The sequence below is a fragment of the Penicillium solitum genome, assembly GCF_028829755.1.
Source record: "Penicillium solitum strain IBT 25940 chromosome Unknown utg000004l_segment0_segment0, whole genome shotgun sequence".
Lineage (NCBI taxonomy): Eukaryota > Fungi > Ascomycota > Eurotiomycetes > Eurotiales > Aspergillaceae > Penicillium > Penicillium solitum.
Window position 1 is genome coordinate 2,501,704 of NW_027072124.1, and position 24,160 is coordinate 2,525,863.

Here is a 24,160-nt window from a genome sequence, read left to right on the forward strand (position 1 = left end):
GTCTCCGCTCGAAAAGACCCCAGTTTTAATACTTTTTTTTTTCAAATTGGAGATACCCTACAGCCTACAGAAATTATCTTTCATAATGGCTGGATTGAAGCGTGCCGTTGACGGCAGCGAGGAGCGCAATGGCAAGCGGAGCAAGACTAAGGAAGGCTCCGCATCGAAGTCCAAGTCCGTGAAGTCAAGCTCTTCATCTAAGAAGGACTCTAAGAAGGATTCCAAATCCAGCAAGAGCGACAAGAAGCCCTCGAAGAAGGTTCAGAAGGAAGAACCCGAGGACGACGATGACTTTGACATTGACGATGTTTCCGACGAAGACATTGATGCCCTTGATGCCCTTTCAGACGATGAAATGCCCGATGTGAGCGAGGAGGAGGAGAAGCCCAAGTCAGACAAGAAGTCTGATGCGGATGACGAAGAGCAGAGAGAGGCCCCAAAGAACCCCAATCCCAACCCCAACAGTAAGTTTCAGTTCTGCCTCCTTGGTGGCGCCGCATCTAATCGTTATTGCGCGTTTAGACAACAACTCTCGCGAATCCCACATCAAGCAAAAAGCACTCCAGCAGGAGCGCAAGGCCGCGAAGCCCAATGCCGATACCGTCGCCCGCTCCAAGAAGTTGTGGGAGCAGTTGCGCCGCAAGTCCCACGTGCCTCTGGAGCAGAGAAAGAAGCTTGTCAAGGAGCTGTTTGAGATCATCACTACCCGCGTTCGTGACTTCGTCTTCAAGCACGACTCGGTGCGAGTTATTCAGACTGCTCTCAAGTACGGAAACCTCGAGCAGCGCAAGCTGATCGCACACGAGTTGAAGGGCACTTACAAGGAGCTGGCGCAAAGTCGATACGCCAAGTTCTTGGTTGGAAAGTTGATTGTCCACGGAGACGATGAGACCCGCGATTTGATCATCCCAGAGTTCTACGGCCATGTCAGACGTCTCATCCGCCACCCCGAGGGTTCATGGATTCTTGACGACATCTACCGCACAGTTGCGACCAAGGCACAGAAGAACAGACTCCTCCGCGAGTGGTACGGTCCCGAGTTTGTCATTTTCCAAGATGACAATGACACCACTTCCGATCTCGCCAAGATCATCGAAGCCCACCCGGAGAAGCGTGGACCGATTATGAACTACTTGCGCGAGCTGATTAACCAGCTGGTGCAGAAGAAGAGCACCGGTTTCACTATGCTTCACGATGCTATGTTGCAATATTTCCTCTGCACAAAACCCGGCAGCAACGAAGCGAACGAGTTTATCGAGCTGCTCAAGGGTGACGAAGAGGGTGACTTGGTCAAGAACTTGGCTTTCACCAAGTCCGGCTCCCGCTTAATGTGTCTGACACTCGCATACTCCAACGCTAAAGACCGCAAGCTACTTCTACGATTCTTCCGCGACACCGTCAAGGCCATGGCCGGCGACGTCTACGGTCACCAAGTTATCCTTGCCGCGTACGAGGTCGTTGATGACACAAAACTCAGCGCCAAGTCCTTCTTCCCCGAGCTTTTGAACCAGAACGAAGCTGAAGAGGCCCGCAACGAGGAACTCTGCTATCAGGTCAACGACTTGACTGCACGTATCGCTGTGCTATACCCCTTCGCCGGCGAACGTGTCAAGTGGCTCCTCCCCGAGGCCGACCAAACGGTCCTTGAAGAAGTCCGTGAGGTCCGCAAGGAAACCTCCAAGAAAGACCCGGCCATGCGCCGCCTGGAACTCGTCAAGGCCGCTTCGCCGACACTGCTCGAATTCATCGCTGCTCGCGCCTCTACCCTCCTCGAGACGACCTTCGGCTGCCAGTTCCTCTCCGAGGTGCTGTTCGAAGCCGATGGTGACAAGACCGCCGCTCTCGCGGCCGTGGCCGAGGCCGCCAAGTCGCACACCGAGGCCCGCGATACCGCACACGCGGGACGTCTTCTCAAGTCTCTTGTGCAGGGTGGACGATTCAACCCGGCCTCGAAGTCTGTCGAGAAGGTGGAGCCTGCGTTGAACTTCCACGATGTGCTGTACGCGCAGATCAAGGATGAGGTCGTGGACTGGGCGACGGGGGCTAACCCCTTCGTGATTGTCGCTCTGGCCGAGTCGGAGGACTTTGAGAAGAAGAGCGAGCTGCTCAAGACCCTGAAGAAGAACAAGAAGGCGCTGGAGCAGGCCTCGGCGTTGGTCGTGGAGAAGGATGGAAAGACGAAGCCCAGCCCGACTAGCAGTGGTGCGAAGTTGTTGCTTTCGAAGATCTAGATATAAGCGTTTCTACGGGATTATAGCATGTGTAATTACGTTGTATACAAAAAAGCATACCTTTCTTTTTTTTCTCTTTTTTTCACCTGTCTTTTGTCTCTTTTTTCCCTCTAATGAAGGTTGGGATGGCCTGAAATTAGCTTCTCCACCGATGTGGAACTCATAGCCATACGGGTGGCTGATCTCAGGGGTTCGTCCATTGTTATTTTAACCATAACAAAGACCGTAATTATGTAGTACAATCAATAAAAAGGGTCTGCGTCATATCCTTACTGCAACAATGCATCTTATACGGAGTGTGCATAGGTATATATCACATTTAAGGGCTATGTCTCGACTACACCGTATTACTTGGAATAGTTGGCGTGAGACAATCCTAATCAAAGAAAGAAATTAGAGCATAGACATTTACCTAGGTAATTTTATTATTATAACCCGAGAAAGCCTATTGCTGTCGAGGTGTACATAGTAAAATCCTGATCTGATCTATCAAGTGCTGGTTTTATACCTAATACTACTTAAACTACTACTATCGATAATTGCAAGGGTAGTTTGAAGCCTAATCCCCATTTACTTATTTAGTCTGTAGGAAGATACAAAATTGGGAATATCTTCATAACCACATATCCAAATAAGGCAATGATCAGGGCACGCTAAACTATCTAAGGGGAGAAACTAACTGTAACGGTACCCAACCCGTACACGGGTCGAATCTACGACTTCGACCCTTTTTCTCTCTCTCCTTCTACCCATTCTGCAACGACAAACCCCCAGGCCCCAGGGCCTGAGAGAGAGAGAAAATATGCCCTCACTCACTCTATCAAACCCGGATATGATCCTACCGTACGAAGACGATCGCCAATCTCAAACTCCCTCCCCACCGCACATCGCCTACTTGTCGCATCTCAATTCCCGCCAATCAGACCCCAATGCCTCCATGGCAGCACCCAGTCGGCAGAAGAAAAATTTTTCCCGCCATGTCTGGACACACGACGACGTGAATGCCAGCCGCCGTTTGTCGGATATCGGCGAGGAGCTCTCGCCCACGAGATCGGAGGGATTCGGCGATTCGGACGAACAAGACCTGGCCAGCTCACCGCTACTGCATGAGCACGACGATCAGAACAGGGATAATCCTACATGGAGTAGCTCCAATTCCACAATCAGTGCGGGGAGCAGACGCGCTTCTGCTTCCAGGGATGTGTCTGAGGCGCATAATGGACGCGACGAATCCCCTGTTCACCCCGAGGTCGCGAGAGCGCAAGCTACCGCGGTCGTTGGAGCTGCAGGGGGTTCTTCTGTGCCGGCTAGCAATGCCGTGGCGTCTGCAGCTGCAGAGGGCAAGGGGCCCGGGGAGGAGTTTTCTTCGGCGATACTGAGCAGCGAGGCGGAGCGGATTCTGGAGAATGCGAAGAAACGGTTAAATGTATGTTGATGTCCTGTCTTGCGCGTGCCGTAGGTTGGCTAGGGAGTAATACTAACGTGTTTGGTTTCCTAGCTCATGGAAAACAATCTCACTCGAGCTCGGTCGACGACACCGCGCACCGCTGCCTCGCCCTCGCCCTCGAATTCGGGCTTCCAGCCGATGGGTATGCACCAGCCGGTTGGCGGACTGTATCGGTCGATTTCGCGCACGGATCCTAAGAACTCTTCGCTTCGACGGCAGTCGCTCATTGCGTCGCAGGATACGACGAATAATCGTCATTCGAGAGTGCACTCTGAGACGAATATTCCGTCTGATTCGAGCCTCTCGAACGATAACAAGCGCATGTCGCGTTCTGTCAGTGCGATGGGCGCAAGCACTTCGTCCAGCCTTCATACTGATGATCGGTCGTTCCAATATGCACCTACCAGAGCGTATCTGACGCACCGGTCATCGGTTTCTTCTATCCAGCCTCCGATACGTTTGAATGACCAGGGCCAGATGGCGCAGTCACCTGTTTCCACCGAAGACAGTTCGCCGGACTCGCCACATGGCTTGGGCATCTCCTCGGACGAGGGATCGAAATCAAGCCCGGATGGTTTCAGCCCGGTCTACAGCTCCTTTGGTCCCCCTAGCCGCGCGCAGTCGCAGCTGCAGGTGCGGGATCTCCAGTATCAAATGAAGGGTCTTCACATCAAGATCTCTTCTCTCAAGGTGAAGACCCAGGAGGATAATCTTCGCCGGCGTAGCTTGCAAAGCTTGCGCACGCCCAGCCCATTGACAGCCGCTGATCACTGGTATGCCAATGGGCTAGAGCTCAGAGATGATCAGAGCAGTCGTGGCTCGAACCCCCGACGCGACGGCAGCTCTGAAAACACTCGGGATGTCTCGAATGATGCAGCGGCGGAAGATCGGCGTAGATCCGATGAGCGAGCTGCTGGGAATACATCCAAATATGCCGGGAATTGGCAAGGCAATGAGCCTGCTGACTATGCCGACGACCAATCTGTCGCCGAGACCATGTACGAAGATGCTGAAGAAGGTGATTTTGATGAGGTTGACCGCGAAGCTCTGGATGAGATTTTGCGTGAACCGCTTGACGATGACTTCGAGAACGACATGGAAGCCTTCCCTGACGTGCCCTCGCACACGGATGCAACGCCCCACGAGATGCGCGAGGATGCGTTCGACTATGAGCATTTCATCTTGCATAGCGCACTGGGCAACTACACCCAGCAACTCCGTCGGGTGAGTAATAGCTCGAACGGATCAGTCGAGACAACCCGGCCCTCATACGCCCGGCACTCCCGTACCAACAGCAACATGTCCGTCTCGACGGTGGCAACCTTCGCAACCGCGAACGAAGGCGAGCGTCCCGAGGACGAGGACGGCATTGACAGCGTGATGTACTGGGACCGACGGTTCAATCATGGTGCGTTCCCGCGATCCATCTCCCCTGGCGTTTCCGACACTAATCCTTGGACAGAGCTGCGACATGGACATAGCCATAGCCATTCCCAGTCGCATTCCCATTCCCATTCTCACGGCTACAGCCACCAGCCAAGTCCTATCCAAGAGGTTGAAATTGAGGGCGATCGCTCCGAAACACCACGCGGACCACGATACGGCCACAACGGCGACGCCAACCCAGTGGACCCGAACAACCTGTCCCCCCAGAAACATACTGGCCGCTCATCCTCAGCTACGGCTGGTTCTGCAACCCCAAACTCTCTTGTCTCGTCCCTCGTCTCGACTGTGCGCGCGGCATCCAGCACCCCCAGTGTCGGTGGCATCAACGATGATGACACCCAGATGCTGGAAGCACTGTTCGCCAGTCTGGGTAACGTTTGTATGGATCTGCAGGCAATCACAACGTCTGAAGATCCAGATCTGAAAGCTGCGCGTGTGCTGCGGCGTCGTCTTGATGGTGCACGGAGAGTGCTAGAGGGAGAGCTTGATGCTTGATTTGATTATCTTCTCTCCTCGTCTCATCGCTGCCTAGTGAATGATGCCATATACCATGATTTATCCCTGATTTGAGCGGGATTCACGTTCTTTTTGTTTTTTTTTTTTCTTATTCGTTTCTCTTTGGCCACATTATTATGATACCCAGTGTTTTTTTTTCTTTGTCTGTTGACCGTGATTTTATTGTACCTAGGTCATCTAGAGACTTAGAGTATAGGAATAATCTAATTAATGTGATCAATGCATGTTGTGTATGGGATCTAAATATCTAGTTAATAATTCATTTCAGTACATGTAATTAAATCCCTCCCGAGGTCCCTTCCAGGGCTCTTGTGTTGGCTTATTTTCCTTCTTAAAACTAACAAACGACATCCAACTTCCCATCTTTCTTCATCTTCATCTTCATCACAATTACATTTCTTCGAAGTCCCCCCCTTTTTGCCCCGCGATCTCCTAATCGGGACACTGATCGCCCAACGATAAGCAGAGCCTGTCGCGCCCTCCATACACGTTACAGTCAACAGAGAGTAAGAAACCCGTGGTGAACTATATACTATATGCAAGACGATCATACTAATAAACTGCAAAAGAAAACACGCTATCTCTAAACACCAAATTCAGAGACACAGCACAAAAGTCCAAGGGAAAAAAATTTAAAAAAACAACAACACCAAGAAAAAAAAAAGGACAGCCAAACTGAACAACTCCTCCCCCCAAACTCCAAGTCCAAGAAAAAGAAAATCCAACACGGATCTCCGCAAAAACCTATTGCGCACTCTGCATACCCAAAAAGCCTTCACGATGAGCATGAGCGCGAGCGCAAACGCCAGGCCACCACCAGCAGGCGGACCGCACTCCCACGCCTCACGCCGTCTCCTCATCTTCCAGGAGACGCGCAACCCGCAGAATGTCGCGGAGACCGTCTACCTCCCCGTCAACAAGCTGGGACTACCCATTTGTGGCGATGGACCTGAGATGCCTTCTATTCTGGAGTTACCGTTGCGAGTGCTGAGGGTGTTTACGGATATCTTTAATCAGCCGAAGTATAAGGGGTGGTATGTTTTTGATTTCTTTCTTTCTTTCTTTTTTTTGTTCGTTCTTTTTATATTTGTTGTTTGATATCATCTGTACTTGAATGTGAAATCATATGCTAATTTGCATCGTTGCAGGGCCGTCGTCTCTGCAGGTCCCTACCGTGATATTTCAGAAGAAGGGAAATTTTATGCTGTGGTTTTGGAGCAGACGCAGAATACGGTGCATGCATCGCATGAGACTCATATGGGGACACCTTGATCTTCAAATGTTGATTTGTGGACTGGATTGTGTGTTTTGTTTTTCTTTTCTTGTCTTATGTGTGGAATACCGGTCGAGTGTTGATTTTTTTCATGATTTTCTTTGTACATTTTTTTTATCATGCATGCTATTGTTAGCGTGTTTAACTTGTTGTGGTATCTCAATATATTCCCTAGGTCAAAGTGTATGGTTGAGTTCATGTATTCACAGGATAAGAGGGTAAGTAAGGTAATAATAAAAAAATCAATATTAAGGGGGTGTTTTGAATAGCTTCAAAAAAAAAAAAAAAAAAAAAAAAAAGAAAAACAAAAAAGAAAAACAAAAATAGTAGTAATAGTAGTTGTCACACCAAATTGCCAAGTTCCCTGTAACAGGACGGTGTAATCTGGCGACGCCATCCCGGGGTGGAAATGTCTCTGCAGAATTGCTTCCCTCAAGGGTCATTTCCATTGCTTAGTGGCTTCCAGCGTCGTGGATTACTCGCACGAGTGAAAATGCCAACCCCAGGATTCGTACCAGGCACCTTTCCTGCTGACCTTGACAGCCGAAGCAGGGTAATTAGCATGGCGGTGAGCCTTCCACTAGGTTATCCATGACAGATTAGAATTTATTCCCCAACTTTGATATAACTACTACATTTACTTAACTATATTTACTGTAGTTAACTATATCAACAGTAAGGTTGAATAACTATATGTTATTCTAGTATCTCCATTCTATACACTCTATTAAAATACATTTATTTCACATGTCCACATACCCATTTCCCAACCCTCATTCCTCACACCGCCCAGTGTCAATATCCGCCTCAATAGGCTTCACAAACTTCGGTCGGAAAGCAACCTTATGACCAATATATAACACCGCAAACAAAATCAGACTGAGGTAGTTGATAAAGAAGTCGGTGACACTGAACTCCGGAATGAAAGCGGTGAAGCCCTGAGTAATGATGATAAGCATGTTGAAGAACAAGCCGTACCACGAGAAAAAGGGCTGCCAGGGAGCCTTATATGGAAGCGTGTCGCGTGGAACCCCCTGCGCAGCTAAAGCTCTCATAAATGCTAGATGGCAAATATTAAGAGAAGCCCAGGTAATAAAACCGGCCAACCCAGCAATCTGCATCAACCAGTTGAAAACAGTGGCTCCGGCATTGGACACATTGAGGAAACCCAATAGGCCGAAAAGAGCTGTGAACCCAACACTTCCATAGGGCACGCCGTGTTTGGTCGTCTTTAAGAAAAAGCGAGGAGCGAAACCCTCATGAGCTAAACCGACAAGAATTCGACTCCCGCTGTAAACATTCGAATTGGCAGCGGAAAGTACCACCGTAAGTAGGACCGCGTTGATGATACTAGGTAGGACGTTGACACCGGCACGTTTCGCAGCGATAACAAAGGGGGATGCATCCACATTTGCACCGCTGTCATTGTCGGTAAGGCGTTCGTCGTTGGATGGCACGACGATACCGACGAAGAAAATAGTAAAAACAAAGAAAAACACGATGCGGAAAAAGGTCTTTCGAATGGCCGAGGGAATGTTCTTGCGAGGATTTTCCGTTTCACCCGCAGCAATGCCGACAAGCTCAGTACCTTGGTAGGAAAACCCGGCTTTGATCAAAATCGCCCAAAATCCGACGAATTTCGCCAGAGCGTCTTGTCCAGAATCCTCGATCAGATAAGGACGGAACGGGCCTGGATGCACCCAGTACCTGAATCCCAGATAGCCCTCCCTGCCAACGCCAGCATTGATGCAAATGGCGAATATCATAAATCCGACGACGGTGATGATCTTGATGCTTGAAAGCCAAAACTCGACTTCACCGTAGCAGCTCACAGGAAACATGTTCAAAATTATGATAACAACCCAGAACACAGCAATAAATATTGCCATTGGGATCGTGTCATCCCAATATTGAATGATTAGGCCAGTGGCAGTCAACTCCAGGGCAAATGTCGAGGCCCATGAAAACCAGTAGATCCAACCCATTGCAAAGCCTAAGCTAGGATCGACCAGGCGTGTCGCATAAGTAGCAAAGGCTCCTGGGATCGGTAGGTAGGTGGCCACCTCACCCAAGGCTATCATGACTGAATATACGATTGAGCCAATGAAGGTGAATGCAATCAGGGCGCCAACGGGGCCTGCAGTAGCAATTGCACTCCCACTACCAATAAATAGACCTGTACCGATGGCACCTCCTTCAAAGAAAATAATAATAAGAATGAGAAAAGAACGAAAATGTGTATAGCTCGGAGTTCTTACCCATTGCGATCATCTGTAGATGTCGGCTTTTGAGCCTTCGCTGCAACTCCGGCAGCTGGGGTGACTCGCCATTGCTATGTTTCTCTTTATTCCTTTCAATGTCGTCGGCCATTGAGTATCTGATCGAAATCTCGAAATTTCGAGCTTGTTAGAAACAAATAAATAGTGGCAGAGCCGCTTTGGGAAATCTCAATTTGGATTTTTCCTGGTCTCTGATTGGTTGAAAAATTGAATATGGTACTAGGCACGTGATTTTACTTTGGTGCCTTGGTGCCTTAGGGCAATCATTCGAACCAAATAATCAACATCTGATGGGTATGGAAGAGACGCTTATGCATGTTGTATCTTCCTAGATGCGGAGGCAGATATCCTCCTCTATGATATCTTGTCATCTTTCATTTTCGTGTGACTCTGGATTTGGTGGGGGCCATTCCGATCACTTCCTGGTATGTTAATTCTTTCACAACCTTCCTTTCACTCATACTGTATAGGCGACGAAGTGTGCTACGCGGGACTTTGGTCGCATTGGTCAATATTATGCATATGTCGATGTACAACGTAGATGTACTTCTTTCCTTTTTAATGGAGTTGTATAATTGTAAAGTATAATTAGTTATATATACCCCATCAATCAATCAATATATATTCCTTTCGCATAGATCAGGTAAAAAAAAAAAACATTTTATATTACAAGACCAATAAGGGATCAATTCCTAATGTACATAACTGTACAATTATATAAGTACTACCACCTTTATAGGTACAACATAGAGTTCACCCCCGGCCCTGACATCCCGGCATACGAGTCCTTCGCTATGTGATGGAGGCGAATAGTAATACCTACGTAGGTAATCGTTTGCAGGTACTAATAGTTAATCGGACTAAAATCTCTGGTGACACACTTTGTTACCCATAATACTAATAGTGTTGATCTGATGTGATACCAGTGATTTAGCCCTGGAGTGTACCTAAGAATGTCGAATACGCCGATATAGTCAACATCAAATACTTTCTAACATATTTACGATTTCGCTATACGTTACACAAGTTCGTCACCTTTTATAGGTATCCATGTTGTCTTTCTTTTTATTTCCCACATTTTTCTTTCCCCTACTCCTTCCATCTTCCCAAAATGGCCATGGCTGCTCTTCCTGAGATTAAGGCAGAGCTTTCTGGAATCATACAAGAATTTCTTTTGGACATTGGTTACGAGTTTCCTCTTCTGAAACTATATCCTGCAGTCGAAGGCGAAGTGAAGCGGCATTTCAGGAATAATGGATTCTCAGATGAATTTGTTTCGAAGATCAAGCCACAGATCAAGACCGGAATCGGAATTGCAACCACGACTTTTCAAACAACCCCCTTCAACATACAATGCACAGTGGCAACTTTCACTACTTATTGTTTGATCATTGATGATTTTGCCCATGACCTCGAATTCAAGCATCACCTAAAGCGATTCAATATCTGCCTCTTGACGCGGCAACCTCAAGGAAGCCCGGTCCTTGAGAGAATGGGAGAGTTCTTGAGCTCCTTTCATTCTATCTTCGGTCAATTTGCCGGCGATATGATCATCAAGGACTCACTGCAATTCATCAGTGCATGTTACGCCGAAGCGGAGAGCGAGAATATTCAATTCCCCGCAGAAGCGCATCTGTTCCCCAGTTACTTTCGTCTGAAAGTCGGCGTAGCCGAAGCCTACTCCTTTATGCTATTTCCAACCGCACAATTCTCCGAAGCCGAGTGCCTCCGATACTGCCTACCGCTGATACCATATTTGACATTGGCTTTCAACTGGATAAATGACATCATGTCATTTTACAAAGAGATAGTTCAGATGGAGAACTGTAATTTCGTCACGAACTCGGCCAGGTGTAAAGGGCTGACTGAGACTGAGTTTCTGAGAAAACTCTGTGATGATACAAGCGACGTGATTCGGACTTTGCGTACGCTTGGAAAGGCTCATCCTGGGTTATCGAAGGCTGTTGAGGCTTTTGTTTCTGGTTATGTGGTGTATCATCTGACGCAGACGCGGTATCGAATGAAGGATTTGAATCTGACATTCGTTTCTGATGCTAGAGAACGGCTCAACGCTTCGATTGTGAGCGGAGAACAAACACTACATGGGTGAGTAGCTCCTGGGAAAAACCTTGAAGTGTAGTATTGGGAATTCAAGACATCATCAAGTAAATGAATTTGAGCCTAACTTCATCCGTATAGATAGCGGATAAAGAAGATGTTAGAACCTTGTACCTGAATTCCTTTCGTAAGAACAGAATGCGCTGGAGGCCTGGAGGAATATAGTGGTTGGTGTAAAGCCCATTATAGGACGTAAACTCCGCTTTTACTGTGGAAAAGGAACATAGCGTCACCGTAATAGCCTGTGACTTCAGTGAGACACTTGTGGGGTGTTAAGCAACAAGTCTTCAAACAAAACAATTCAGTCTAAGCACAGTGCTCTTGGCAGCTCAGGTTCATTACTCGAAATATCCATGGTCTGAACCTCAAATGAGACACAAAAAGGCTCATGTCATACACTAACGCCATCAAGTGGCGTTTCTTGGGTTTTTCTTTTTCTTTTGGTGTTGAGATATTGAGAGTTGCTCAGCGAAGGCTACAGCTTTGGGGGCGTAAATGTGACACCAGCTCAGATAGGAAACTATGATCCGGCAGGGGAAAAAAGGTTGCTCCATACTTATGAAGCGCAACACGCGACGTGATTTAATGAGGAGAAAACCAAAAAATAGCATACGATGGAAAACACAGCGTAAAACACAGCAATGTTCAAATACACGTAACTTTGAAGCACCCTGGTATTTTTCAAATACGGTAAACGAATTCACCGTATGACACAAATAGTTACACTAGGACCATACATACTACCATGTAGACAGCACAACGAGGAGAGGAAGGAAAGCGCCACCCTCTAGAATCCTTGGCCCCAAAGTGTCTCTGAATGAAAAAAAAAAGTAAGAAAAATCAATGCTGAAATGGGCTGATCAAAACGTACCGGGGTGGCATCAGAACATTGGAGCCCGAGGACAGAATTTATTGGACTGAGAAGGCCCCTAGGAAGGGCTATGGATCCATCTTCTTGACGCTTAGGTGCGCCAAGGGGGCCAGCCCCTACTAATCTACCTGGCGGCAATAAAAATTATTACTTACCGGACAATTTCCTTGAGCCAACCTACTCATTGGCGCAGAATCTTCCTTGTTACTTACCGATATCGGGCTAATGCGGACCTAATAAACCAAGGTATATATGTATCCCAATCCCACTGATCGGCGGTTCTTGGCCAAGTTAGTATTCGAATCATAGAATCTCTCGCCATGGCATCGAAGGAAACGGAGATCGCTCGCGATATGAGCTCTGACGTTATCCATTCCTCTGAGAAAGAGCCAGAGACAGCCCACACACCGAAAGACACGACTGATGACCATGGAAACTCGGATAATGAGTCTCTCGACCAAGAGGCTCAGGCTGGTGTGAAGGGAGTTCAGGCCGCGGCAGTCGTTTGGACTAAGTCTCATCTGATCCTGGCATATGCGATGTGAGAATCTCTTCATGATTTAACGTCCAACACACTGACTTTTCTTGTGTGAAGCATTTGGTTTATCTATTTTGTTACCTCCATCCAGGAGGTCGTCATCCGGTCTCTAAACCCTTATGTGACCAGTGCTTTCATGCTTCATTCTTTGACTGCCGCCACGAGTATCATGGCTAATATCATTGGAGGTTTGAGTAAAATTCCCTTGGCAAAGATATTGGACTCGTGGGGTCGTCCTCAGGGTATGTCTTTGATGTTGATCATTTGGGTTGTGGGTTTCATCATGATGGCGGGCTGCGGCAACGTTCAGACCTACGCGGCTGCACAGGTTTTCTCATCCGTGGGGTATGATATCCATATTGAGCCTTTTTTTTTCTTCTTCAATGTCTTTCCAACAGCCTAGCTAATTTGCGACAACTTCTAGATCCCAAGGAGTCAGCTATTGTTTGACAGTTTTCATTTCAGACACATCTGCATTGAAGAACCGTGCCCTCATGTTGTCGTTCGCAACCTCGCCATACATAATCACGACCTGGATCGGGGGGCCGATCTCCCAGAGTGTCCTCGAAGGCCCCGGCTGGCGATGGGGATTTGGAGTATTCACCATCATCGTTCCGGTCGTGGTGGCTCCTCTGTGTCTTCTGTTCTTCTGGAATCAGCAAAAGGCCAAGAAGATGGGCCTGCTCGCACCCAGCCGTGGTCCGCTCACCTTGTCTACAGTAAAGCAATACTGCATAGAGGTGGACTTGATTGGAATCATTCTTCTCGCTGGTGGAATGGCCTTGTTCCTACTTCCATTCAGTCTCTGGTCATATCAAAAGGATCAATGGCGGTCGGCGATGATTATCTGCATGATCGTTTTTGGAGGGCTTTTGCTCATCGCATTCGCTCTCTACGAGCGATTATGGGCCCCAGTGACCTTCATCCCATTCAATCTATTGATGGACCGAACCGTCTTCTTCGGCGGGCTAATGTTCATCTTTGAATTTTTCAACTCGATGGTCTGGGGTAGTTACTTCGGATCAATGCTGCAGGTCGTTTGGGGTCTGGATGTCACAGAAGCCAGCTATGTCTCAGCCATTTACAGAGTTGGATCCTGCCTCTTTTGTCTCCTCGTCGGCTTCCTAATCCGCTGGACTGGTCGCTTCAAGTGGCTGGCGGTCTACTTCTCATTCCCGCTTATGATTCTGGGCGTTGGACTGATGATTAAATTCCGTCAGCCCGATGCGGGTATTGGATACATTTGCATGACTCAGATCTTCGTCGCCTTCGCTGGTGGAACTACTGTTATCTGCGGCGAGCTCGCTATGATGGCGCCTTCCGATCACCAGCACATCGCTGTTATACTTGCTATGCTGAACCTGTTCGGTAGTATTGGCAGTGCGATTGGATCAACTGTGTCCGCCGCTATCTGGACCAGTGAGTTCCCGAAAGCGCTGGCCAAATACGTGCCAGCGGAGGTGAATGTCGCATCGGTGTATTCGGATATTACGGCTCAGCTGTCGTATGAGTGGGGAAGCCCGGCTCGGAATGCCATTGCTCACGCTTATGGTGATGCGCAGCGATATATGCTCATTACCAGTGTTTGTATGCTGGTAGTTGCTTGGGGGTGTGCTGCTATGTGGAGAGACATTAAGATAAAGGATCTGAAGCAGGTCAAGGGACGCGTGATTTAAGCTGATGTGCCGTTGATAGAAAAGTGTGAAGCTGGCAGATGAAGCTTCTGGGGATCAGATTGAAGCTAGTAGGAGTCAGTATGTAATAATGTTTCTCTAGTTATTTGTCAGTCATACGATTGATATATACAATATAGGATCGAAGAGTATAGCTCGCTGAAAACAATAGACCAATGAGTAGGGGGCTTCTACATGGCCAAGTAGGGATTCCAACGTAAGTATGCTTTGAGTTATTACTATTTTAAGGCATGGCCATCATATCAAAAACCAGAAGTACTATTCTATCAAGATTAATACATTTCAAGTCCTCTCGTTGTCTATGCTCACTAAGTTACAAGATTGCAATCCTATATAATCCCTAACACTGACTCTTTACCGGTACAATTTTGGAAACACCTTTCTGGATCCCCAGGCCGTGAGCTTCTACACGAACATACCCAAGTCTTCCTTTGATGCTCGCCATAGTCTCAAATCCTGTCTTCCGTCTCACTGCGATGGGACTCAGGTCTGAACTAGTAGCACCCCCAAAGACCTTCCACTCTTTATGCTGAGTGGCTCCGTTCCAACTCATATAAACATTGGTTGTGTTACGGCCCTCGTCAACACAAGAAAACACATCGGGGAGAGTTTCGGGGACTCCGACCCAGGGGGAGCGATACGCTCGGTAACTTGCGACGACATCATCGAATCCAAACTGGGCAGTCATGACACAAGACCCGTTGGCATTGTACTCCTTGATTTTAGGATTTGACCCGTAGCCCATCAATACATGGTTTTGAGGCAGCAATTGTGTGTTTCCTTGGGAAGTTGAAAAGATCTCATCTTCTTGATCGTGGAGAGCTTGGATAAGGGAGACTTGGCGAGTAGCTGGATTGACGTTCATCAATATGCCTTCAGTGTGATCAGTGCCATTCTGAACATCAGAGTTGGCATTGTCAAAAATGCTAAGCACGAATGTATCCTTGGCCTCATTGTGGATGCGGGCGTCGTGTTGGTAGCTGAATTTGATTCCATTGAGTTCAAAGTCGCCGCCAGTTTGGCCCTATTGTACATTGTTAGCATATAGGACATACTTGTGATTAAATTGAAGTAGCTTGAATTTACCTGAAGCGTCCAGTCAACCGATCCGTCCTTCGCGATCTTAAACAGCGAACAGTAGTAACGAGAAGAAATGATGTACGTTCCATCTTGAAACTTGTCCACTGAGTTGATGTGAAAGTAGCCATAGGGAGAGCTGCTGTTGTGTCCCCAGTCTTGAATAGGGTAGAACGGCTGTACATTTTCCAAAGGAATCTGATCAATATGGTCCAGGGCACTCCAGCGGAAAAGTATTTCGTTGGTCTTAACATCAATCTCATAGAAGAGTGAGTCAGCAATCCAGCCATTCTTGGGACCTCCCACGGAACTGAGATCAGTCTGAGTGACATTGTAGCCAGTGACTAGCATTGTCCCATCGGACGTGATCGTGTTCTCGTGCATGTCAATCCAAGATACAAAAGAGGAGCTGTCAATGCTGCCCAAGGCCGTGTAGTTGTCGTTTGTCACGGAGACATTGTAGATACTTTGATAGGACTCATCCAAGACTTGGATAATACCGTATCCCCAACCAAAGGGCTCTGGGACCCCAAGACCGTTGAAGTACGTCAGGACAGGCTTCCCATCCAGCTTCTGTACTCGGAAACCCTTAAGGTCACCAGGCGGGCTCTGCCAGACAAGCTCGTTGCTGTCCGACATTACAAACACGCTGTACTGATGTGCGTCCCATGATTGATCGAAGAAGAGGTATCCAGGGCTGACAAGGCCGGATTTGGAGACTGTGAGATTCGGCGGCTCGTGAGGGCTGGACTTGAACGTTTGCCAGGGCCAAGTAGTGTTGTCAGCTACAACAAGGGTAGCCTGGAGCCCACAAACGGCGGCAAAGGCGGAAAAATAACGCATGGCAGGATTGACTTCCCTGCAAGTGTGGACTACTAATTCTTTGGTTTTCCTGGATGTCTCAAACTCAAATATATGACTAGAATTGCTTGGAAATCCCACTGTCCAGCCGATGTCGGCGAGCCAACTCACTCTCTGATACGACTGATTTAATTCGGTATTAGGATCGTCCTGAAGAATTCAGTTGTATCTAGGTCCAGTGGACTGTTTGGGGACCATCTGATAATTCTTAATCAGATTAGATTAACGGCTCCACATTGTTTTTCAATACGGTACACTAGACTGGGTTATATTACCCGTATTCCAGGGTATCTGTAAGAGTGAAGGTCAGACTGAACGCCAGGGACTGATCGACACTTGCCGAGCTCGTTCCGAGTTTCTCATATCCGTCACATCCATGGCATGGGGATGGGTCAGCTCGGGGTGGAGTATATACGACCGTAATTTACCATTAGAACTAATCTTGGAATTTACCCTTAGAACTCTCTTTAAGATATGCCGACCCGTCGTTATCCCCACAGTGATATACCCCAGCCCTCATTGATACACACAAAAACTGCCGTTCACTTGATCATCTACCGATGGATTTACCGGGCGTGGCGGCGACACTATGGATTACCGTCTCGTTCCCCTTCTCGTTTGGTGTGCCCCTGTTGTCATTCTTAGCTCGGCATGAAAAATTCGATTGACAAAAGGATTTCACGGATCTGATAAAAAACCCTCACCTTCACAAATACGCCAAGTCTTGGCTCTAACTCTCAGTTTGCTTGGGCCTCTGGGTAACTCTCAAACTAGCTGCCAAGACTGTTGGAAAGGGATCGCCGGTTTCATCGTCTGCTTACTGGAATTAGTCGGAGTTATCGCCCGTGTGACAAGCTTAGATTTTGCTGCATATTTTACACGCCGCAGGCTAGGAACGTGTGTGTAAATGCAGTTTAAAGTTGTACGCACATGGGAGGTTCTCTTAGTGTTGGAATATGGGATTCTGGAATGTTATACGAGCATGTAGCCAATCGTGTCTTGCATTGAAGGCCTAAACAAAAGTATGTAGATACCTAATTTATACAGAGGAATTCTTGTCCTCCGCCCATTCCTCAAATGCCGTGTTTCCCGCAGCTGTGGGCATTTTCACCATGAGTGGTGCTCGAACCTCTTTTTCGACCCTGGTAATTTCGGGCTTGAACAGGATGTCCTCCGAGAGAGTCTGGAAGCCAAGTTTTTGATACAAGGGGACCCCCTCCACTGTTGACTCGAGGTAAATCGGCAAATTCAGCTGCTCTGCCACGTTTATTCCCCATTGCATAAGCTGTGCTCCGATACCTCTACCCTGGTAGTCTGGATGCACTGCAACTGTGTGACAGTCTGTCGCCGGGTCAATATATGGTTATAATCAATATAAGAATCGGTAGCTACTCACACACATGCCTCTTGGGCCCAATCCACTTCTCCCTCTTTTCCCAAAGCTGTCCCAAAAAGCCTTCGGCACGCTCTCGTTGTTCACCTTCTAACCATCCAATCCACGGCTTCTGACGCTCTTCGGTGGTCCTTTCCCGCCAGTAGACTTGCCAAGTCGCCATGCCGGCGATTTTACCGGTGTCGGTGTCAATGCATTGGAAGGTGTGCTCCATGCTCAATCCTTTCCAATATTCAAGAGTCCCTTCGGTGTGGACTTTACGGAAAGCCTCATCGTTGAGATCGGTTCCTGGGTAGATGAGGTCCAGGATCAATTGGCCTTTGAATGCCGCAAACCAGACATCGTAGATGGCCCGGATATCGGGGAGAGTGGCGGGGACAACAACAAAGCCCATATTGAATGCAAAAAAAAAGAAAAGTATAATCACTATTGAGGAATAGATCAGAAAGAGTTGAAGAAAGTAGCAGTCTGGTATTAAGTGCATCAGTATTCAACAAATTGCTTCCTTGGCGCCAAGGCTCCCGAAGTCGGATCTGATAAGACAAGGTTGCATTGAAAGTTAAAGTTACGTAGGTACGTAATTGGCTGTATTTCCTCCGGGGCCGGGTAATGAAACATTTGGCCTAAACGTAGTTTAGTGATGTTGATCCGGTCTGTTACTCGGGTGGATTTGCCGGCTCCTGGTTTGGTTTCTTCTTCTTTTTCCCATCCCAACAACCCCCCTATTATTACCAAAGCCGACTATAGTGATCGCCGCCATGCCTGGTCTCGAAGAACAGCCGCCCTTCAAGGTTCTCATTGTTGGAGGGTCTTATTCCGGGTTGGCCGCAACTCTTAACCTTGTTGACCTGTGTCATGGCCGGAAATGTCGATTCAACCTGACTGAGAACGACCAGGGCCCAGAGAACAAGATTCCCGTGCAAGTTACCATCGTGGATGAGCGCGACGGTTATTGTATGTGGTATGCTCACGTAACATTTGAAAGCATGTCACTGACAGTAATTCTTTAAGACCACCTGATTGGACTGCCATTAGCCATAGCTTCCAACGCCGATGCTAGCACGTTCTGGAACAAGTTTGCGGATATTCCCGCTCTCCAGTCCCCCGATATCAGTCACATACAAGGACGAGTAGACTCGATAGATTGCAAGTCCCGGATCGCACGAATCCGTCAGAATACTGCGAATGATGGGCACAAGATTGTCGAGGAGAAATACGACTACATTGTTACGTGCTCCGGATTGCGAAGGGAGTGGCCCAGTGCACCCAAGTCTTTGACTCGGGAGGCATATCTTGCCGAAACTGCAGACTCTGTGCAGACTATTGAGAAAGCCGTGGAAGGTGTGGTTGTTATTGGAGGGGGTATGTGTCATCTTTCTTCCGTTTTCCGTTTTAGTTGTACCAATTGACTGGTTCGTCGCAGGTGCTGTCGGCATCGAGATCGCCGCTGAGATTAAGATGCTCCAGCCTCAGACAAAGGTGACCCTCGTTCACTCTCGGCAACAGCTGCTCTCCTCCGAGGACCTCCCCGATGAGTTCAAAGCAAAGGCCCTTGAAATGCTGAAAGAGTGCAAGGTCGAAGTAGTGCTGGGAGCACGCGTCCAGGATACAGTTCTCGGTAGCGACTCTGCTCCGGCGAAGTACACACTCAAGCTCTCGGATGACCGAGAGCTCATTGCTGACCATGTAATTAATGCCGTTTCACGGTTTACGCCAACATCCTCATATCTTCCCAAGGATGCCTGCGATCCCGAAGGATATGTCCGTATCACGCCCAGTCTTCAATTCTCCGCAGATGTGCCGAACAAGAAATATCATTATGCTGCTGGTGATATTGTCTCCTGGTCTGGTATTAAGCGTGGTGGGGCGGCGATGCACCAGGGGCACTGCGCAGCTGTCAATATCCACCAGCAGATGCTAGCGGAGCGGTACAATACGGAACCCAAGTTCGTCGAGTTGGTTGAGGTAGCTCCCATGATGGCATTGGCCCTTGGGAAAACCGCTGTTGGGTACTTTCCGACCATGGGACTGTCCACGGGTGACGAGATCCGCAATATGTTCTTCAATGATGATCTAGGACATGGAAGTAAGTTGACAATTCTTGCAGCCGGATTGATTAAGCTAATAAAATCAGTTTGTTGGAGATGGATGCGCTTGGGAGAAGCAACTGAGTAAATGTTCAAATTGATAGAAAAGTCATGAAACGATATTTTATGTACCAGGGGATTGTGGAATTGTCTCATAAATGAATGGGATTAAACAATATAGATCTATATCAACAGAAATAGAAGGAAAAATCAGCTATCTACTTTTTTCTATCCAGGAACATTTATCCATCCACTGTTTGGTTCAAGGCATTGACCCTGTAAGTCTCACTCCGCTCGATTAGCTGGGCGTGAGTGCCTTGCTCAACACAACGCCCATCCTCGATCAAGAAAATTACATCCGCCTTACGAATCGTGTACAAACGATGCGCAATTGCGATTACCGTCATGTTTTTGGATGCCTTCTCCAATCCGTCCTGGAGCAATCGCTCGGACTCTGCGTCCAACGCACTGGTTGACTCGTCTAGGAGCAACAACTTCGGCTTTCGGATCAGCGCCCGCGCGATAGCCAGTCGCTGCTTCTGCCCCCCGGACAGACGATCACCATTTGGCCCGCAGTGTGTATCGTATCCGTCGGGAAGTTGCACAATGACGTCGTGGATATTGGCTAATTGACATGCTTCTTCCAACTCCTCTTGCGTAACTTCGTGGCCAGGTCGCGCGCCAAGGCCAAGATTAAAGCGAATAGTTCCTTCGAACAAAACACTCTGCTGTGGTACATATGCGATGGAGTCACGGAATGAGATGTCACCATAGGCAACATCTCGGCCATCAACATGGACGGTGCCGGATGCGGGGGAGTATAGGCGCTCGACAAGGGCAATAATAGTGGATTTTCCAGCACCACTGGGTCCAACCAAGGCGGCAAACTGACCCGGCTTGACGTTCAAATCTAAGCCATGAAGCACGCGGGTATCTGGCCGTGCAGGATACGCAAAATGGACCTGTTTGAGGGATACGCTGATACCATTGCGAGTGTCATCGACCTTCTCGCGGGTGGTTGCCGTGGATTCAATGTCGCTTGCAGACTGTAAAAGCTTGCTAGGCAAAGTTTGGATGGGGGCTGACAGTTTCTTCGTGGATCCCAGGTCTAGCAGATTTAACAAGCGGCGGGTGGCCTGGAAGGCGCGCGAGACATCAGGGGCCAGGGCAAACATCTGTCCCCATAGCTGTGAGCTGACGAGCAGCGCCAGCTGAACGATGAAAAACTGTGTCTGAGTATAATACCCTGCAATGATGTTTTTCGCTCCCCACCAATATGCCAGGCCATATAAGAAGTTGCTGAGGCCATACCCGATGGCAAGCCAGACATTGGCCCATGCACTTTGGCGGGTTATCTCCTTCATGGGTGCTGCTAATGAACGACGGTACGTTCCCATAATCTCGTCTTCAACGGAGAGAGACATGACGGTCTTGATCGAGTTGACAGCCTCCACTGTGATTCCCACCGAGCGAGCAAAAGCCTCCAGGTGTCGCTCTTCAAACTGTGCCAATGAGGTAACTCGCATCCAGCCAGCAGCCAGCAGCAAAGGTACCACGGCAAGGCAGACAATGGCGATACGCCATGCGATAATGTGCGACATGATAATGGCAGCAAATAGGTTGATGAGAATAGACAAAATTGTGCATACAACGGAGCCCGTCAGGCCTGCAAGAGCACTGCTGTCCTTGGTGATCAAGGAAAGCAACAATGATGGGTTGCGGTCATTGGATTCGTGCCATTGGAGATCCTGCTCGAGAATGGATCGCAGTGAAAGAACTCGCACTTTGTAGATCACGTTTTCTGCCATCCAACCAAAGAGAGACCAGCTGACCAGATTTGCAAAGAATTCAATAATGGCAAGGACAAAGAACATGAGTCCGTAGAACTCTCCAGCATCGCGGATATTCTGAGGTTCCTCGCATCCACTCAGCTTACCCACGACATTACCAAAGATCACTGCCGAGGCACAGTATGTGCCTCCAATAACAACAGCGCCTGTCACGGCGAGGACCAGAACAAATGCATACGGTCGGAACATAGAGCCCAGTGAGCTGGCTGTTGAGGAAAATGACCTCTGTGTATCGACAACACCGCCGGTTTCTTTGGGCTTGGAGTCTTGGGAAGTAGAGGTATCGACTGTTTCATCTTTATCGCGGATATCATCGGCCACGGAAAGACAGGGCTCGGCCTTTTCTGTTATTTGATTCACAGGTGACACCGATCGGGTGGAGGCTCCCTCTTGCGCACTATCGACATTGAGGTTCTGAAGGCGAACCAGCTCTGCGTAGGCACCATTGGCTGCCAGTAGCTCCGTATGACGGCCTTGTTCAACAAGCTTTCCTTGTCTCATGACGATGATGTTATCCGCATTTCTGATGGTAGACAGACGATGGGCAATGGTAATAACAGTTCGCCCCACGGCCACATTTTCCAAGGCTCGTTGGATGCGCATTTCTGTCGCTGAGTCCAAAGACGCTGTAGCCTCGTCGAGGATGAGAATCCCGGGGTCTTTCACTAAGGCCCGGGCCAAAGAGATACGCTGCTTCTGTCCACCACTGATCAAGTTCCCGCTAGAACCAACTGAAGTACCGTAGCCTTCTTGGAGCTTCTCAATAAACCCGCTGGCATCAGCCAGCTTTGCGGCACCTTCAACCAAGTCTACCACCTCCCGCGCCTGGTCACCGTGTTCTAGAGAGGCGACCGCAAGGGCTTGGCCCTCCCTCACAGCGGCAGCAATTTCAACCAGCGCGGTGCCGGTCAGGATCGATTGAAGATGAGTGTGTACAGGGGAATTGATCAGACCCAAGGCAATGTTCTCAAAGATTGATCGATCCAGAAGACAAGGCTCTTGTTGGACAAGACTAATATGGCTCCTCAATGCACGCACATTCAGGCCTTTGACATCATGTCCGTCCAACATAACAGTTCCTTCGGTCGCATCGTAGAATCTCGTTGCTAAGCCGGCGACAGTAGATTTTCCACTCCCGGACAAGCCGACAATGGCGGTTTGTTGGCCAGCAGGACAGGAAAGTGACAGATTTTGAAGGACTGGCTTATCCGGACGAGAAGGGAAGCGGAATGAAACATCACGCAGCTCCACGTGGCCCTTGACCTCGGACAAGACCTCTCCAACATCCTTCGCAGTGCCGTCAATTGTGGATGAGTGTTCTATATCAGCCTTCAATTTCGTGAAGGCAACCGAAGCGGCGTCGAAGCTTTGGATGAAAGGTGCCACTGTACTGAGGATCAAGGACGCTGAGAGATAAACCGAGTTAGCAAGAGGTCACATTAATGCACGAATATAGACACTCACCATCGACTAAAATAAAAATCACAGTGTATGTTGCCCCGACTGTCATGCCGCCCGCATCGGACTCTACCGAATCCGCAATCTGCGTAGACCCTTGCCAGAAGGCCAATGCATTGGCCGAGAAGGCAATGAAATAAAGCAAACCCGCCTGTGTGGCCGTGGCAATTGATTTGCGAATTCCCGCAATCCTGGACGGGTTCAAAAACTCGATGAACTTCTCCTCCAGCCGGGCGTTGGCTGAGAAAGCATGAACCACCATTGTGTTGGAAAATGCCTCGAGTGCCACTGAAGATGCCTTGGTCATGCTTTCTAGCGCGCGACCGAAATACTTTTGCACGAAATATCCACCCAGCAGAGACATGATCAAGTAGGCGGGAGTCAAGGAGACCAACATTCCAGCCAACTTAGGATCCTTAATGAAAGCCACGATGTACGCGGTGACGAAGAAGGCAAGACTGTTGATCACGATGCCGACCTTTTCAGATGTTCCTTGTTGCACGGTAGTAATGTCACCTGTAATTCTCGAGGACGCCTCGCCAGCTGGGAGGTTGTCGAAGAAGGCCACATCCTGGCGGAGAAGGGCTTTGAAATATTTCTCACGGAGACGCTGAGCCAATCTCTCGCCAGTCAGATTCCAGCTAAGCACATAAATATAGATCAAGAAGAGGTAGGCAATGCCGATGTAGACAATCAACAAGACTTTCTGGTTGATACCATCTTGGTATGAGTCGCCATTGGTGCTGTTGGCGTTGCAGGTCGTCGAGTTCATCTCGTCCACCAATTGACCAAACACAATAGACATGATCGGAAAAGGGATTCCGGAGGCAACTGCGGAGACAAGGCCGAGGACAAGGAGGGCGATATCTGATCTGCTAGGCTCCCCATAGACGAACAGGCGAAAGAAAACAGCTTTCTCCCTCCACTGTGACGTGTCAGCTCGAGAACCTAAAGGATCTGGGGGTGACATACGCTGCGCTTTTGCGCTGGTGTATCTTCAGTAGCCATAATAAAAATTCTC

General features: G+C 48.5%; 10 protein-coding genes across 10 annotated transcripts; 6 read left to right on the forward strand and 4 right to left on the reverse strand.

Annotated features, from left to right (window-relative positions):
* Positions 1-85: 85 nt before the first annotated feature.
* N7455_006946 (uncharacterized protein) lies at positions 86-2,231 on the forward strand (the record flags this gene model as incomplete). Its single annotated transcript, XM_040953625.2, has 2 exons — positions 86-464; positions 523-2,231. The coding sequence occupies 2 exons, from the start codon at positions 86-88 to the stop codon at positions 2,229-2,231; spliced, it is 2,088 nt and encodes a 695-aa protein (XP_040815907.2).
* An 802-nt stretch (positions 2,232-3,033) lies between these two features.
* On the forward strand, positions 3,034-5,619 carry N7455_006947 (uncharacterized protein; the record flags this gene model as incomplete). The annotated part of the gene is made up of 2 exons (XM_065605465.1): positions 3,034-3,657; positions 3,730-5,619. 2 exons carry the CDS (start codon positions 3,034-3,036, stop codon positions 5,617-5,619), a joined length of 2,514 nt encoding a protein of 837 aa, XP_065461319.1.
* Positions 5,620-6,420: 801 nt separating this feature from the next.
* N7455_006948 (uncharacterized protein) lies at positions 6,421-6,912 on the forward strand (the record flags this gene model as incomplete). Its single annotated transcript, XM_040953575.2, has 2 exons — positions 6,421-6,674; positions 6,789-6,912. 2 exons carry the CDS (start codon positions 6,421-6,423, stop codon positions 6,910-6,912), a joined length of 378 nt encoding a protein of 125 aa, XP_040816090.2.
* A 774-nt stretch (positions 6,913-7,686) lies between these two features.
* N7455_006949 (uncharacterized protein) lies at positions 7,687-9,283 on the reverse strand (the record flags this gene model as incomplete). Its single annotated transcript, XM_040953513.2, has 2 exons — positions 7,687-9,107; positions 9,172-9,283. 2 exons carry the CDS (start codon positions 9,281-9,283, stop codon positions 7,687-7,689), a joined length of 1,533 nt encoding a protein of 510 aa, XP_040815848.1.
* Positions 9,284-10,303: 1,020 nt separating this feature from the next.
* Positions 10,304-11,302, forward strand: N7455_006950 (uncharacterized protein; the record flags this gene model as incomplete). The annotated part of the gene is made up of 1 exon (XM_040953690.2): positions 10,304-11,302. The coding sequence occupies one exon, from the start codon at positions 10,304-10,306 to the stop codon at positions 11,300-11,302; it is 999 nt and encodes a 332-aa protein (XP_040815956.2).
* Positions 11,303-12,308: 1,006 nt separating this feature from the next.
* Positions 12,309-14,395, forward strand: N7455_006951 (uncharacterized protein; the record flags this gene model as incomplete). The annotated part of the gene is made up of 4 exons (XM_065605466.1): positions 12,309-12,427; positions 12,491-12,722; positions 12,777-13,064; positions 13,144-14,395. The coding sequence occupies exons 2-4, from the start codon at positions 12,502-12,504 to the stop codon at positions 14,393-14,395; spliced, it is 1,761 nt and encodes a 586-aa protein (XP_065461320.1). The 5' UTR covers positions 12,309-12,427; positions 12,491-12,501.
* Positions 14,396-14,753: 358 nt separating this feature from the next.
* Positions 14,754-16,333, reverse strand: N7455_006952 (arylsulfotransferase family protein; the record flags this gene model as incomplete). The annotated part of the gene is made up of 2 exons (XM_040953601.2): positions 14,754-15,437; positions 15,500-16,333. The coding sequence occupies 2 exons, from the start codon at positions 16,331-16,333 to the stop codon at positions 14,754-14,756; spliced, it is 1,518 nt and encodes a 505-aa protein (XP_040815915.1).
* A 1,057-nt stretch (positions 16,334-17,390) lies between these two features.
* On the reverse strand, positions 17,391-18,138 carry N7455_006953 (GNAT family N-acetyltransferase; the record flags this gene model as incomplete). Its single annotated transcript, XM_040953479.1, has 2 exons — positions 17,391-17,692; positions 17,748-18,138. 2 exons carry the CDS (start codon positions 18,136-18,138, stop codon positions 17,391-17,393), a joined length of 693 nt encoding a protein of 230 aa, XP_040815841.1.
* A 364-nt stretch (positions 18,139-18,502) lies between these two features.
* On the forward strand, positions 18,503-19,919 carry N7455_006954 (uncharacterized protein; the record flags this gene model as incomplete). Its single annotated transcript, XM_040953616.2, has 4 exons — positions 18,503-18,698; positions 18,756-19,106; positions 19,168-19,830; positions 19,879-19,919. 4 exons carry the CDS (start codon positions 18,503-18,505, stop codon positions 19,917-19,919), a joined length of 1,251 nt encoding a protein of 416 aa, XP_040816066.2.
* Positions 19,920-20,073: 154 nt separating this feature from the next.
* Positions 20,074-24,147, reverse strand: N7455_006955 (ABC transporter ATP-binding protein; the record flags this gene model as incomplete). The annotated part of the gene is made up of 3 exons (XM_040953493.2): positions 20,074-23,087; positions 23,146-24,064; positions 24,112-24,147. 3 exons carry the CDS (start codon positions 24,145-24,147, stop codon positions 20,074-20,076), a joined length of 3,969 nt encoding a protein of 1,322 aa, XP_040815908.2.
* Positions 24,148-24,160: the final 13 nt, after the last annotated feature.